At 40.2% G+C, this 17,401-nt stretch overlaps 1 protein-coding gene across 4 annotated transcripts in view; it reads right to left on the bottom strand.

The window, feature by feature from the left end:
• Window positions 1–1,857: 1,857 nt before the first annotated feature.
• LOC135226539 (4-trimethylaminobutyraldehyde dehydrogenase-like) overlaps window positions 1,858–17,401 on the bottom strand; it is a 53,429-nt gene continuing 37,885 nt past the window's right edge. For 2 of the 4 annotated variants that reach the window (XM_064266198.1, XM_064266195.1), the window contains exons 12-13: window positions 4,745–4,863; window positions 1,858–2,383 (exon numbers count right to left, since the gene is read on the bottom strand). In XM_064266198.1, coding sequence (XP_064122268.1) covers window positions 2,164–2,383; window positions 4,745–4,863 — 339 coding nt within the window. In that variant the 3' untranslated portion in view covers window positions 1,858–2,163. The remainder of the gene's footprint in view (window positions 2,384–4,744; window positions 4,864–17,401) is intronic. The other 2 variants (XM_064266197.1, XM_064266196.1) reach the window with 1 other exon arrangement.

Raw genomic sequence — 17,401 nt, forward strand, 5'->3', positions numbered from 1 at the left:
TAAAAAGCTTAGATTGCGTTGCTACCGAACCGAACATGTTACGTATGTAACTGATTTCACTACGAAATCTTACACGTAAACATTGACGTATTACAGTACGACATAAAAGATTCGTCTTAATTTCTAAATTACTACGCACTTAATATGGCATAGCGGCTTCTCTGATTTAAGCTATGGCTAAACTCTTCTTTACCGGCAAGCTTAACAAAGCTTAAAGATTGCATTCGCTACCGAACCGCACATGTAACCTACGTACGTAACATTGCCTTCACTCCAAACCTAACACTTCAATACGTATTGCATTTGCTACTGAAACACGCGCCTCAAGTGTGAGCATGATTTTAAAAATAGGTCTACGCTTGAAAAAAAAAATCAAGCAAGGGTGCTTGATTAAATCTTTTTTTCGCTCATCACTTTCATGCAGAGGAGAGGATAGACGAAACTTAAGGTTTATTTTGGAGTTGGAAATGATGGAAACATTTTGAAGAAGGAAAACGCGAGATGCCATTTAAAAACTTTCCATTATTTCAGAGATTAACAATAGCAAAAGGTTAGAACATAGATAGCCAGTAGTAATATTGGGACCCATGATGAATCAAAAGGTAACTGCGTATAGAGTTGATACCACCGAAAAAGCAAACGAAATGCGCGCAAGGTGTACGAGACACGACACATGTTTGAATGTTTGTAAACAATAGCTGCGTACTTTAAACAATGCTTGAGTGGCGTCACCAGTGTTATCAACCGTTTTGCTAAATTATGCTAGTCGGTCCAAGCAAGAATTTATGCCAAATATGGTGCAATTTTGTGCCAGAATTATGCTATTAATCTATCATTATCTCTTTTCTCTAATACATTTGAGCTAAAACAACGATGCAATGGAAATTTAAAACATTTATATATTAGGTGAAATGATACAGTTACGAACAGACAATATTATAACTAATAATTTGATGGTCTTTACTTGTTAGCAAACTCGAAATAAAATACCATTTTTTCTTTAATAGATCACATACGCAATCACTAGTATACTATTTGATATGCAATCACTAGTATACTATTTGACAAATGTGTGATCACACATACAAATATGAAGAAAAACATACAAATTTTACTTATTACTGCATCATCATGCCACTGAGAACCATTTTTCTATAACAGGTCACACACACAATTAATAAATACTTGAAAATGTGTGAAAATTACTTCAAATATAACATTTCGATATTTACTGAAAAATTAAAACTAAATAAAAGGTAAACAAACAAACCAGTCTCTACTCAAGAAGAATAACATACGTACTTATTACTTGATCATTATCATGCCACTGAAGCACCATTTTTCTTTAACAGATCACATACACAATAAATAAATACTTGAAAATTATGTGAAAATCACTTCAGACATAATTAAAATTTTGATATCTACTGAAAAAAATAAAACTTAAAAAAGGAAAAAAAGTAATTCTTTACTCGTGAAGAAAAAACATTATTAACACTTTACTGATCGTTTGTCATGCCACTGTGGGTATTTATTTATATTCGCAAAATTTAACATTCCTTAGTTGGGTTCAAACTTAGCAATTAACTCATTTGTTAGTGCTGCTTTTGAGGCAATTTCACTATGAAGATACATATATTCACTATAGCTGTGTATGAAATTGAGGAATTTTCTGCATTTTATTTAAAATTTTAGTGAAAATACATTCTAAAATTGTACTAGAACCCTAAGTGTGAAAGAAATTATGCTAAGCTCCAATTCTTGGGTCAAATTATGCTAAAAAACATGAAATTATGCTACATTTGGTAGCACTGGATGACGCCAACTAGCGGCGGTTGGCGGAAACAGTTGGTTTACAAACATCATATGGTCGGGGTCGAAACTGGTTTTTTTGGTTGAAAACAGATACAAAGTTTATTGGAAATTTAGTGGCGAAATCCGATTATGTCGAGTTCTAATACGGTCGTGAACCGGGTCTCTACTGTATAGTTGACTACAATGCCTTGAGTAACAATGTATAAAAAATAGAATCTTTCATTGCCAACAACAGCACCAACTTTTGTAAAAATCACATTCATGATTGCTAAAAATATCTACAGCTACATAAAAATGTTAAAATACAAAAATCTACTTAATGTATACTATGTACTAACTGCAATGGTATTATTCCTGATACAGGGGACCACAGTCAACATCACCCATCTCTACATACACAGTACGAGTCTGAGTAAAGAAATCGATAACTGCCAAGCCATTTTCTCTTCCTATTCCACTGTGTTTGTAACCTCCAAATGGCACTTCAGTTGGATACAGGTTGTAATTGTTTATCCAAACTGTACCAGCCTCAATGGAATTAGCAACTCTGTGTCCACGCTGAATATCCCTGTTAAAAAGATTGAATTAAAAGAGTTTGGTTTAAAACAGGGGTGAAAATTGAAGATTTTTAAAATTAAAGAAGTTGGACAGTTAGGTGGGAAACAAGTGAAATGTTAATGTGTAAATACAATGCAGCAAGATCCAAAATGATGTTGCAAAGAATATTTAGTACTGTCTGCTGCCTACGGCTAATCACTGCTGATTGCATATTTTATTCCAAACAAGCTATTATTTCATTTTAAATACAAAAATTGGCATGAGCAGTCATAATAACAATACTAAACACAGTGGCAATCATACAGACAGACTTGGTAAAAGCTTCACACACCTCTTACAATTACTACACAATTGCAAATAATGTAGAATTGGCAAGAAAAGTGAGGATACAGTTTTCATTAACTTTTGTTCATCGAACTTCCCATTTTTTTTACTGAAAAGACCTAATCTCACTACATTTACTCTAGAATATGAAAACACAGTGCAAATTATATCATATAAGTTAAAACTGCAAGACAAAAGCGTTCAGATACTTAAAAACATGGTATACGTCCGAAGTAATTGGAATTTCTCAGATGGGATTCATTCATAGAGCACTAGATGATGGTGTGAATTTCTGATTGTAGCACTATGTATAAAATATATTTACTCATTTTCCTTCATGAACGGGAATATTATTGTATCCATCGTAAGTAGTGTTTGTAATTATTTTAGTTTTTACAAATTTATGTTTGTATTCCAAAGCATTTAAAGTTGGCTGACGTCAATGATAGTCAATGCTGCGACGGCTAAGGTAGGTTGAACAAATCTAGTTGAATCAGCAAGAGCGTTTTATATGATGTAAGGAGGATCCTAAGAACTTCGAGCGGGAAAGCAAAAGTCATTCGGTACTGATTTACGTAATGGCTTTCTCACTTTGATTACTTTGACATTGACATGGATTGAATGCTAGTTGCTGTTTACAAAGCTACTGTCATTAAATAAAAATCTTTATCAAGGTTAAAGCAGCCCATCAGCTCAAAGAATTCCTGGCTATTCTCCCATTACAAGCAGTTCATAGTTACCCTACATGGCTGCATTACTTTGCCGCGAGTCTGAAAGATCTCCCAACACATCAGCATTTTTTGCACAATATAAAACTAATTGCCTGTGCAATAGATATAGTTATTAATGGTAATAAATATTTTTACTTAACATCTTCAAGATCCACATCACCATCCCCATCTAGCTGAATATTGTGATGGGAGCTCTCACAGGCAAACCCAAAACAGGACCAAGGGAGCTGGAATAAACATGATTAGCCAAATCTCCAACATTATCAGCTAAATCCTTGATCTGTTTATCTACAAGGTCTCTATAGTTACCAAGGATAGAGCTAAAATCATTGAAAGATATCCCTGATCTCACTGTTAGACCTACCTCAAAGTCAGATGATGTAACAAGTTTAACCAAATCATCTACCTTCTCGCACTGGTCTAGTAACATTGCAAGACTACCACCGGTAACTACAAGATCTTGCACATCCTTGTCCAAGAATAAAAGTGCCTACACTACTAGCCTGCATATCTGAAGCCATATGCTTACCTCTAATCTTACTTTTGCTATTACTCCTAATAAGTACTGACTTAATGTAAGACACATAGTCCTCATGTTGCAAGTCGGACCAATCCCTGCACTGATCACAGCTGATCTCGAAGCAGTCATACTGCCTACAATTAGAACAGACAGTATGACCATCAAAATCAAAATTAACACTTACCCATTTGCAGCAAGAAGTACAGTGGCTTATGTTCGTTGAAGCTGATGAAGCCACGCTGCTATGACTGGATAAATCCACCATAAGAATGCAAACAAATTCACAATACGTACTAAAAGTAAGATTGTCTGCCATGACAACAAAGAGCTGTCAAGCATCTGTGTGCACTGGACAGTGACAAAGAAAGGAATGGCTTGATGTTGGAGGGAGCTAAATCTGGTTGTTTTGACTTTAAACAACAGGAAACAAGCAACAGCAGTCTAATTTCATATAGACCAACTGGCTTGTTGCCTATTGTTTTGGGGTAAGTTCTGCATATATAAATATCTAAAGGAAATATATGTGCCTGTATTTTATGTGTATTAATATATATGCAGCATTTTCATGTTTGTATTGAATGTTTAGGATTCAATGTTGGTAAGTTTGTTGCATAAAAGGTACAAGCAAACAGTATTAGTTCTGCAGGTTAGTATTAAACAAATTCTTTTGGTGGCTTCACACACAAATTACTTATCTATTGAGAAAATTAAATTTAATGAACATGTCTCTAGTAACTGACCTTATGAAATATTACACGTGAGACAAAGAGTGTACCAAAACAAACTTTATACTTACTTGGTAAACACAGCTCCAGCAAGGCCAAAATCAGTATTATTGGCTCTTTGAATAGCTTCCTCTTCTGTATCAAATTCTAGTATAGAGGCTATAGAGCCAAACACTTCTTCCTTAACAACCTGAAAATCGTACATGGTATCTGAATTAATACTTAATTTCAACAGATGCAACTGTGAATATGCATGTCAAAAAATATGGATGCACAGTGTACGTATGTATGAGATCACGAGTTGTGAAACTATTATATGAAGCAAAAAAATGGGCTGCACCAAACCTACTATCCCTCTATGACACTGGCAAAGTTAAGGATTTTGGTAGATAAACAGTTGAAATACTATAACATATGATGTTGTTCCAGTATGCAGCTTATATTTCCTAAGTTGATTTATCTTTGTCCTTCGTCATTTTTTACTCTAGTGTTGAAAAGAAGAAAAATTCTACTGTTCATATACAACCTAAAATCCACTAGCTGCCACATGCCATATTACTCATTCTCCTGTGGAACTCTTCAAACACATGTGACATTACCCAAGCTACACAGATTTTCAGTGGTTGTGCTTTTCATTACTTTATGCTTTTTCATACGTTGTTTCAGAAGTGATTCACTTCTGTATTCCTTTGTCTTCCTTTAATGTTTAAAGCTTTGGTGTGGTCTTCTTTCTTTCCTTGTGTAGCCTGTGATTATACGAGTTGATCAAACTTCCTGTTTGTATGGTTTATACGTTGCATGGAACCAGTGGTTATTCAGCAATGGGACCAACGGCTTCACGAGACTTCCAGTCCATGTCAAGAGTGAATTTCTATCACCAGAAATACACATCTCTAACCCCTCAGTGGAATGCCTGAGAATTGAACTCGTGGCCACCGAGGTGGCAGGCCAAGACCATACTGTTCAAGCCACTGAGACGCTGATCAAGCTTCTCTGCTTGTCGGTAATCGAGTTCTTTATCTGCAGTTTGGGCAGTGGTCTCAATGTGCCTTGATTGTTTGTGACATTGTACGTATTACCTTTGTTGGGGTTATTCTCTCCCTCACAGGTCAGTGAAGTTTTGCAGGTTGAGTGAAGATGCCCTAGCCTGGCCTGTTAGCAATGTTTCTTTATGTCAGGTTTATTCAGGACTGTTTACTGCAGCCAGGCTCAAATAGTGTGGATTGTTATTGTCATGCTCTAGTCCTATAATGGCCTATGTATCCTTGTGCCCTTTCATGTTTCTGACTATCCCATTCTCATCATTGTAGGTTCTGACCTCTTCTTTCACAACAAACTTCTGAAGCAACCCCTTCCTTCATTTTTGTGAACTTTCTTCCTCATGAAATTGGCTTCTGTGTGGATCCTCTCATCTGCCCTTTACCTCTTCTAATAGTCTAGGTGAGTCTTCAGTTCCCGCAATACCCATGTCTTCCTACATCTGCAGATTGTTAGTTTGATGTTCCTCTTCTTTTACTGGATCTTTGTCTCAACCTCTCTTCAGTATTCCTAAAGAGGAAATGGCTCCTAATATCAACATAATCTACCTTTAAAAACCCTATGTGCTTGGTGTGTATATTATCTTTACTCAGAGTTATCTAGATTTCTGAGACTGTCACTGGCTCTACTGTCTGTCATTTACGAAAAAAAGAATTAACTCTATCTAGGTCTTCCTATTCTCTCCAGGAACTTTTGCTTGGACCTCTCACTCAACTAGGATATATGTTAATTTTGATTACCAGGTTTCATATAAGTAACAATATTTTAAAAACAAAATTTTTTTATACAAACCCATTCATCATAATTTTCAGTGACCCCCTACCTTTCCCTCCATCTGAGTGTTTTGAAAGCAGAATGTTTAACTTGGCTTATGGTGGATACAGACTATGAGTTGGGCATGAGCAGTGGAACCTTTATTCTTTCAATTCAAGTTAGTGTAACCTGGATCTGCTTACACAAAATACAGCTATGTACTTGCAATTAATGGCTCCATATAAAAAATGTCATTTTAATGAAAAAATAAAGTCTCATATATATGTACTTACCAAGTAACTACATAGCTATAGGTTTCCTAACCATGGCAGCCTAAAATTTAAAAATCCTGGTCTGGTGGCACTTTTTTTTTTTTTTTTTGTGTAGGTGGCAAGCCCAGCCCACTTTCAGAAGAACAACATAGCAGAGCTACAATTCATTTGTGCCCCCATGTCTATGTGAGGGAAGGAGAGAGGGCTCCAATTCAGTAATTACTTGGTAAGTATATATGAAACTTGATTTAATCATGAAATGTTATTGTTATAATACAATTAAGTTTGTTCATACTTACCTGGCAGATATATATATAGCTGTATTTTCCGAAGTCCGACAGAATTTAAAAATTCGCGGCACACGCAGTGGGCGGCCAGGTGGTAGTACCCATTCCCGCCGTGGGAGGCGGATATCAGGAACTATTCCCATTTTCTATTCATATTTTATCAGTGCCACTGTCTCCTGAGGGGAGGTGGGTGGGCACTTTAATTATTATATCATAGCTGCCAGGTAAGTATGAACAAACTTAATTGTATTATAACAATAACATTTGTTCATGAAACTTACCTGACAGATATATATATAGCTGAATCCCACCTTCGGATGGTGGGAAGATGACAGAATAGGATTTTTTGTTTTTGGGAAACTAAATTAAGTAGATGATATACATCTTGGTTCCTCACCTGTTAGCATAGCCGACTTCGTGATTACTGTCACCAAAGTCTGCTTCTGCGTTACTAGAGTTGCCAGCGAGGTAGAGACCTGTAATGCTGGTGCGCTCTAGATGATCTGTCAACGGGGACGTGACCACAATGTGACTAGACCATATGACCATACTTCTGAGGGCACCGAAGCTAAAACCACCACCTGACCTAACCTATCAAAGTTAGTTCCATAACTTCTAGGCTAAGAAAAAGGAACGCGCCTCAAGCGACCAACTCTTCAAAGTTAAAAGCACACCTATCCCTTTTCTATAGGATAGGATTCGTGTTGCTTCCTGCCCCCAATAATATATCTACGGAAATGTATGGTCCTAGCGACTCACAGATCTCAAATGTCGTCTTCACATCCCGTCGGAGTGTGAGCGAACACAGAGTTGCTTCGCTAAAGCGTGGCACTCAGGATGTTACTGAGTGTTTCATGCTCTGTTGAAATGCTTCCGAGGCCGCGCCCTCACCTCTTGAGCATTCATATTAAGAAAAAATCTCAAATCTTTATGCAAACATAATGAATGAGACCTCTTAAAAGAACTCCTTGGCTATAATGCCAGGGTGTTCTTGGACATGAACCAGTCTGGTCTTTTAACCGGAACACCGCAGATTGTCGGAGTGTGAGGCGAACACAGAGTTTTGCTTCGCTAAAGCGTGCACTCAGGATGTTTTACTGAGTGTCATGTTCTGTTGAAATGCTTCCGAGGCCGCGCCCTCACTTCTTGAGCATTCATACTAAGAAAAAATCTCAAATCTTTATGCCAACATAATGAATGAGACCTCTTAAAAGAACTCCTTGGCTATAATGCCAGGGTGTTCTTGGACATGAACCAGTCTGGTCTTTTTACGGAGCACCGCAGATTGTCCGTTGACCTTGACTTTCTATAGTTTTATCAGGATAAAACTTGAGAGAGCCTACAGGGCACAGGACTCTAATGCCCTTGCCCAATAAAATTGTGCCATACCCTTGGTCTCCAAGCCTTCGGGTCAAGGGTTAGACAGGTTTTCGTTCTTATCAAGAACGGAAGGCTTAGAGGACAGACCGCATTATGTCCTTTAAAGCCAAAACCTCTGATGATGGCTAAAACCTCACTAACCCTCTTTGCCGTGGCTAGAGCGGTTAGAATATTAGCCTTTCTGGTCACGTGTAATAAGTTCGCAGAAAGGATAGGTTCGAAATGCTTTTGGCATCAGAAACTCAGACTACGTCTAAGTTCCATGCCGGAACCTTTGATCCAGAGACTTTCAAGATCTCCACAGACCTCAAAGATCGTGAAGCTTTGTTGTTTGACAGAACCGAATCTCTGAGCCTAGAGGCCGTCAACAACAATTTGCATATTCTACAATAGTTAGGACTTCTAGCTTACTCATACTTCAGACGGAAAGATAGAACCATAAGGAAATTCACAGAGGTCGAGTTGGAGGAATAGTCATTTCCCTTCACTTACTCCAGAAACGGCCCTCCTCCGATTGAACACTGAAAATAGGCAGCACTGCTTTGCCTTGGCCAAGAGACTGCCATCTCTTGAAGATCTTATCGCTATGTACCGTTGAAGACGAAGGTAGATATTGAATGCAACCTACGTCTTCACAGACGAATCGAGAAAAAGATTCTCAAGATTCTGAACCTGTGCTTACAAATGACTGAAAACGCTAACCGCTATTTCATTGCTGTCCGGTGAGAAGTCGTAGTTGCAATGAAAGCGGGGCGTTCTTCAGTAATGAAAACACAGGGGAAAGCCGCCTGAAGAACTGCTTCTCATGGGCTGAACATTTGGAAGTAGAGCTGTCAGGTCGGAGAGTAGGCGATGTCTTTATGACATATCTGTTAATTCGGGATGAACAATGAACAATTGTACACCTACGAATATGAGATATTTCACAGACAAACTCAGATGTCTGTAAAATCATTAGCATTATCAGTGCGATGCAGCGGGAGACTTGTCCAGACTTCTGTTACCGTGCGGTAAACAGTAAAACGAATAAGTCTAAGATATCTCTGTTGAAAATTCTCACAATATCGAAGGCGATGGAATCTATCGTCACAGCAGTAGATGGTCCTTCATAATTGCGAGAATCCCCTTTAATCAGAGACCTAAGTCCAAGATTGTTGGGCAGAGATAGGTTCGGTAGTCAATCAAAGCAGGGGAGAGAGAGAGACATAAACAACCGTGCATCTCGGAGGCCCAGCTGATACTGAGCGGCTATCAGCCTGGCACAGGCAGTTCAATACGCAGTAGCAGAGCCTGAGCTCCCGCTGACTCGTCATCCTGAGTTGCCAGTAATCCATATCCCACAAAGGAATGCGTTCGGCCGAGAACCACCGAGCATAAAAGATATGCTCGAGCAATTATATTTAGGCGAAACGAATTTCGGTAAATATAAAAGTTGAAATGGTGTTGTCGTGACAAAACCATAAGAATATAAAATTGAAACAAACTCCTGGGAGGTTGCAGGCAACCCCGAGTTGCAGTTCAATTAGAATACTTCTCGTCTAAGTCGCAATCCGTAGAAAAACTAGGATATGCGCCTACCCCTAGGACCATTCAACTGCTTAGTAGAATCATGTCGCGAGGTTAATATACGTAGTATATTTATAGGATTCTGAACAACGATCTCCATCCTAAATTCTTTCCTTCAAGAAAACATATAAGGATTGGAGATCGACCACCTTCGATCTCTATCAAAGAGAGTGAAGGAGAAGTCTTCCTCGAAGGAAAGCTTCAATGGTGAACAGAATACTAACTGGCTGAGTTGCCAGCTACTCCCTTTACGAATGAATAGGTATGATATCGAGCAAAAGGAAACTCTCAAGCAGGCCTATTTAAACGAAACAGAATTCGCTAAATACAGAAGCTGAGTTGGTGTTGTCGTAACAATACCTGAAGAGTTGTTCTTCCTCCGAAAACTCTTGGAAGGTTGAAGGGAGTGTCAAATAAATACATTAGAACAACAGTTTCTTTCGGCTTCTATCCGCAGAGGTAAATACGATATGCGTATATGACTCGACCCATGCGTTAGCAAAATGACGCACAGATAAACTACGTAAGTATTGTAGTAATTTGAACATCGAATTCTCTACTACATCTTTCCTGGACGAGGAAGAGAGAAAGAAAGGAAAACGACTGTCCACGTTCTAATGAACGAGACTTTTAAAAGATCATCAAGAGAGAACCGTGGATCGAAAAAGACCGTTCAATGTTCTTATGATATTGGACAAAAGACTTTCTGGAAAGTCTACAAGTCTTTCTCTTAACCCCGGATGAGCCTCTGAAAATGAATGAGAGCTCTTCCGAAATTTGTTAATGAGTTTATCCGCTTAAACGATAAAAACGTTAAAATCTATGTCAATGAGAACTACCCCATTTATGAGGGGTCCCCACTTAAATGACAATGGGGAAAACGTCCTGACTTGACAAAACTATTAGCACTTTGCTAATAGGGGAAAACCCTTTAACATGACCGAAAGTCACCCAGGAATTCGAGTATATAATCTTCCCGATTCTCAAAGAAATCGATGAAGAGGAAAGAGGGATAGAAGAAAAAATTCGGGTATGTCTCATCCGCTAACTCCCGAATCCTTTTTTAAAAACAAAAATTTCTGTAAAGAAATGTCTTCAACAGCAAATAAGACGCCTTCAACAAGTCTTTTCTCTCGCAAAGCGTCCTGCCGAGCTTCCACCGAAGCGTCCTGGCGAATGTCCACAAAAGCGTCCTGCTGAGCGTCCTGCTGAGCGTCCTCAAAAGCGTCCTGCTGAGCGTCCTGCTGAGCGTCCTCAAAAGCGTCCTGCTGAGCGTCCTGCTGAGCGTCCTCAAAAGCGTCCTGCTGAGCGTCCTGAAAAGCGTCCTCAAAAGCGTCCTGCTTAGCGTCCTGGAAAGCGTCCTGCCGAGCGTCCTCAAAAAACGTCCTGCTTAGCTACGAGCGTGTCTGAGCAGAGAACACCAATTCTTCTAACGACGTTTCAGAGAGGAACTCGTTGAGCGCCTTGATGCATGCAAGGCCCGCCAAGAGGCGTCCTGGCGAGCGACCTTGCCAACATCTCAATGTTATGACGAACCGCGTTTTGCGTATGACATTGAATATTTTTAAGGGACGTCCTCATGCGAGTCTCCCTGGAGAGCCGCACGCTGCTCCTGAAGTGTGTGAACACTAAAGGAAGACGTATGGCTTTCGTCTTCCGCAAGGTGCTTGTCGACCAGAGACATAAGTTGTTTGACTGTGCAAAGCAGCTAGCCGGCCGTCAAACTTATCAGCTTGCTTTATCGAAGTAAAGCGAACGTTACCTAACGTATACGGAGCGCAATGAGGAGAGGGGACGAATACTGAGTTGCTCCTCCAAAAGGTGGAATCAAGAATGTCCTTGATTACCATATTCTTTTGGAATGCTAGCGAGGTTGAAACAGCTCTAACTTCATGAGCGTTCACTCGCAGGAGGCTCAATTCATTCTTCTGGCAAGATGAATGAACCTCCTTAATAATGTATAAGTGATATATACATGAGCGTTCAGATATATGAGCGTTCACAGTTCGCAGGAGGCTTCAATCACTCTTCTGGCAAGATGAATGAGCCTCCTTAAATAATGTATACCTGATGTATACATGAGCGGTCACTCGCAGGAGGCTCAAATCACTCTTCTGGCAAGATGAATGAGCCTCCTTAATAATGTATAAATGATATATACATGAGCGTTCTCGCAGGAGGCTCAAATCACTCTTCTGGCAAGATGAATGAGCCTCCTTAAATGTCCCTTAGAAAAAGAGCCAGTGCATTCTTCTAAAAGGGAAAAATGTGGTCTCTTTACTCTTTCATCCTCTCGTGACGAGAGAGAGGACGTGAAGCGTCCTCTTCTCTAAAGCTTCTTTAGGGGGCGCGAGTCCTTCCGAGAGCTCCAACCCCTGTGTGGGGAGGACGCCTCGGAGGACGAGAAGCAATCCTTCAAGATTCGTGCCCGTGCTCGATCTTCGGCAGCCTGGGAAGCGACAACAGGACCTGCCGAAAGGAAGCCAGATCAGCATGAAAAACCCGTAACCCTCCTTCGGCTTTTGACATGCCCTCTCCCTGGTTTCCTGGGAGTCCGACAGAGGTCTAGGCCTAGAGGCGTTATGGGGCCGATCTGACGTTCCCCCCTAACGAGAGAGAGGACGTGAAGCGTCCTCTTCTCTAAAGCTTCTTATTAGGGCGCGAGTCCTTCCGAGAGCTCCAACCCTTGCGCGGGGAGGACGCCTCGGAGGACGAGAAGCAATCCTTCAAGATTCGTGCACGTGCACGATCTTAGCACCTGGGAAGCGTCAACAGGTTCTGCCGAAGGGACGCCAGATCGGTGGGGAGCCCCCGTAACCCTCTTGCGGCTTTCGACATGCCCTCTCCCTGAGTCCTGGGAGTCCGACAGAGGTCCAGGCCTAGAGGCATTATGGGGGCCGATCTGACGCCCCCTCCACAACACAAGGGACACTACACTTCACAACACTGAATGGAGAGCGAGCACTTTAGTCTAAGATTACTTGATGTAATCCTCTAGCAGACACTTCTTCTAGGCCCGTAAGCCATACCACAGGGTTAGGCAAAATAAAATCTACAGGAGGTTAGAAGGTTCATTATTTCTAACTTCTGTTTACTGTGGAGGAAAACTCCTGATTCTAACACGCTCTAAAATGCGTACATGAATCCTCCTTCTTCCGTAATCAGTCACACCTTACACTAATTACATTGAACTTATGCAAAGAAAACATGTAAACGTCATCTATACTAAGCGAGTGTCTACCGAATTTCGGTAGCCTCACCTTACCATGCAGACAACAAAGTCTGAAACTAGGCTAACTAGCTTCAGACATCAAATGCAATGAAAAAATTTACGCTAGCGTATGCCTAGCCACAAATCCAAGTTAATAATCGAAATAACAATTAGGATACTTAAGCGGCTAATGAAGTTTTCAAAATCCTAGGCGGAGGTCTGTAAACAGTTGTTTTACCGACCGGCGACAGAAAAATATGAATAGAAAATGGGAATAGTTCCTGATATCCGCCTCCCACGGCGGGAATGGGTACTACCACCTGGCCGCCCCACTGCGTGTGCCGCGAATTTTTAAATTCTGTCGGACTTCGGAAAATACAGCTATATATATATCTGTCAGGTAAGTTTCATGAACAAAATAACATTTTCATAAAAGTAACTGACCAATTAATTATATGGCTGAATCCATTGACAGGTGGGATACATGGACTTATTCCATTCCAAAACATTAAGTAATGGTAATGACTTTGAAATTGAAAAGTTGCTAGCATTGATACAATGCTTATTGTTTCCTTGTCTGATAAGAGAGCTACTGCAGGTAGATTCTGCCTTTGGTAAGTGCTCAACTTCACCTGTAGTGGTGTGGCGGTATAGCCATGGGTCACCTCTACTTAGGTGGGAACTTTGCGGCGAAGGAGATTTCCAATGGCTAACAAATCCTTAAAAGGTCCCCTTGCTCTGGGCACAGTACTAGAATAAAAACCACCATACAATGCTGCCCCCTACACTACAATAAAAAGCCACACCCCAACCACTAAAAAACTGGTGGGTACTCCAGGTACAATGTACTCCCAGGGTCCCCCCAAGACTCAATACCCTACATCAAGCCAGCCATGGATCAAGGTCCTAAGGTACTACAATATTTAATTAGTTTCCACTTTTTTTGCATAAAATGATGCGAAGACTGACTTGCTCTTCCAATAAGTAGATTGTAAAATGGACAAGAGGGATATATTATGCTTAAAAGCAAGAGAGGTAGTGATAGCCGGACCTTGTGAGCTTCCACCTTAGAGGAAGGCAAGATGTCCTCTTGGATCAGAAAGTTTGCCTTGGTAATCAAGTCTCTCAAAAACAATCTTAGAAAGCGGATGGGAGCGGTCTGCTTCATTGGTGTGCCTCTTAAGAAGATGAGACGAAGCTGGGAAGAGCCACCGGCGCCTCTTGTCAGGGCTGGAACCTTCTAAATCCAACAAGAGCTGAAGAGCTCTCCCTGAGAGACCTTTCCAACGGCCGTCTGTCGAAGCCTGGGATTGAGTGACAGGCTTTGTGAGGGGGGCCGACTACTTGTGGGCAAACCCCACTGACCCATCCCTTGGACCTACAGTAAGTCTTCTCCCAGGTTTGGGGAAGCAGGACGGGGACCTTCGTCACGGAGCACCAGTGCGACGAGTAGCCACCCCCTCAACTTGCACAATACTGTCATTATGCACACCAGAAGACTTTGTCCATCAGGGCTTTTAGGGATGCCCCTCATTCCACCACTTTATTAACTACTAAATTATATTTCTGGTCGAACCTAAATTCGAGGCTGGCAATGGGATTGGGTTTGGAGCATGAGATCAAGGTACAGTGGGAGAGCTGGGACTAGAAGAGATAGCAGGAACCAGTGATGAAGGAAGAGCACTATCATCTACTAACCTAAGCAAAGGAGTATGTAGACTAACTTAGTCCTATTTTCAGCTCTAGAAGCTGCTGGCTTCTTTTTCCCCCTCTTGTGATGGTAATTGCTTCATAGCAAAGAAAGTTAAAGGAAAGGAGGTGCCTGTTATCATGATGGTTCTAGAATCGGCAGGAGTGTTGTGGAACTCGTCGGGACGTGAGAAATGCCGCGATTTCTGATGCAATACCTCGTCTAGATTCATCTAAGAAGTCCTAGAAATCCCTGGAGTTTGTGAAGTTCGCCGTAGGCTCCGCCCCGAGTGCCGTATAAATACGACGGTCGTAGCAGGAGAAAGCAGAGATCGTAAAAGAGAGACACCAGTTAGTCACAGAGAGATATCCTCAGTAAGAGCCACAGATCAGATTATCAATGAGAGATCAGCAGCAGTGATCGTCAGAGAGAGACTAGAGACGAAGGAACCGACGAAGGATCAATCAGAAGAGTTGTTCGAGAGTTAGTTGGATACTGGTCTAATCGTCTTCAGGAGTGGACGACCAAGTTGTCTCTACGTTGAGCAGACTTCGGAGAAGAAAAGGGGGGAGTTCCTGCCTTACAAGTAGACTAGTTTCTGCAATACGGAGTCAAGAGGACGTCTGCAATCACCGTTTTCCTATTATGAAGCCATCTCTTCGAATTGCCAAATTGACTAGCAAGTATTTGAATTGCCTCACTGTTCCCCAAGTTCATGCAGTGTAAGATTCTATCTTTTTATGTAAATAGGAGATACCATTCAGCATTTACCCATGTTAGTAAGCTTGTAAATAAACGATTGTTGTGTTAGTGTTTCTTTCTATATTCGTATCTCCAGTTTCAACTGTTGGTGTTGAAATATTTTTTTTTTATTTATTTCATATCGAACCTGAAGCGGACCTCTCTCAGAGGCCGTAACACCTCTCTAGGTTATCTAAGTGAGTCTTTAATACCTTCCATTTTTTATTATCCCAGTCCTATATTTAACACACTTAGAATGAGACTTGTATGACAACTTGGTTAAGCTGGTCCTACATGCATTGCTACAACAGCAATTGCTTGAAGAACTAGAGTCTGACATTATGGTCCAAACAAGCTAGAAATAATGTTAGCTAAAAGTTAACAATACAACTAATGCTTAGAGACCACAACAAAATTCTAATACTTCATCATATTTCAGAAATATACACCAAAAACATGATGAAGGTGGCTGCAGAAAACACCCGATGTAAGTCAGGAGCCAGCGGAGAATAAATTGAGGCTCTGCTGTGTTGTTCCTATTCTCCCCTGTAAGTAGCAAGGCTTGTCACCTACACAAAAACAAAAGAAGCGCTACTGTGATTTTTTAATTTTAGGCTGCTGTGGTTAGGAAACCTATAGCTATGTAATTACTTGGTAAGTTACTTATATGAAACTTTTTTTTTTTTTTTCACCACACATGGATCCTTTATTTTGTAGATATTTTAATAAGCATATTTTGAATTACAACTACAACAGGTTGTTTGTTTGTTTGTTTGTATGGTGTTTTTACGTTGCATGGAACCAGTGGTTATTTAGCAACAGGACCAACAGCTTTACATGAATTCCAAATCACGTCGAGAGGGCTTCTATCACCAGAAAACTACAGCTTAACCAGATCCTAACATAAAAAAAATCTAATCTTTCACAAGGTTGGCTAATAGTACTACTTACATATATACTACTGCCTGTCAGTCATTAATAATAAGTAGTATCTAATAAGAATCAAACTATACAAAACTGACGTAGGCATGATTTTTTATTATCTGAGATACCTACCATATTCACATTAACAAATAACAAACAGCAAACAAGGCTTTTGCTGAAACTTTGATGAGAGGTTGTTCTTTGTCATAACTTGTATTGGTGTTTGTATATGTTTCTCTCATTTACATAAAGTGGAAATGCATATTGTATGAAAGGAAGATAGTACTATTGTCTTTTGTTGTACGTATTTGTATTTTTGTATTGATAGTTGGGAAAAGCACTGTGTTTGATTATTTCATGAATTAGTTTGCAAGTGGGAGTGTAACAGCCCTTTAGTATTGGTCATCGGTTGTTTGTTGATGTGAAAGTTGGATGTTTGTTGTTGGTCAGTTGCGACCATGAATTCAGTTTTGTTACAGTTCCAGTACAATGCGGTTGTACTAGAAATGACTCACGTAAACAGTCAAAGTTAAGCTGCCATACGGACTAGATGTCATCCTGTGATCTCCAAGAAGTCATTGGGATCTCCAAGCCTAAACCACTTAAGTACGTATTCCTATCTTAAAGTTCATTTGGGGAAATTCCTTTAAAAGATGTGCATATCTAATGATGGGGAGAATTTTTCCTGTGACGTTCTTTGGATGAGAATAATGAGAAGGAGACTGTGCTAACTCTAATCTCAGACAATCCAGGCTAAAGATAACGAGTCCACCATCCACATTTACAGTAAGCTAATATCACTTATTTATTCATTAACATACACAACACAATGTAATGTCTTGAATATTATTTAGAATGAGTGAAGT

This window comes from Macrobrachium nipponense, chromosome 14 (assembly GCF_015104395.2).
Source record: "Macrobrachium nipponense isolate FS-2020 chromosome 14, ASM1510439v2, whole genome shotgun sequence".
NCBI lineage: Eukaryota > Metazoa > Arthropoda > Malacostraca > Decapoda > Palaemonidae > Macrobrachium > Macrobrachium nipponense.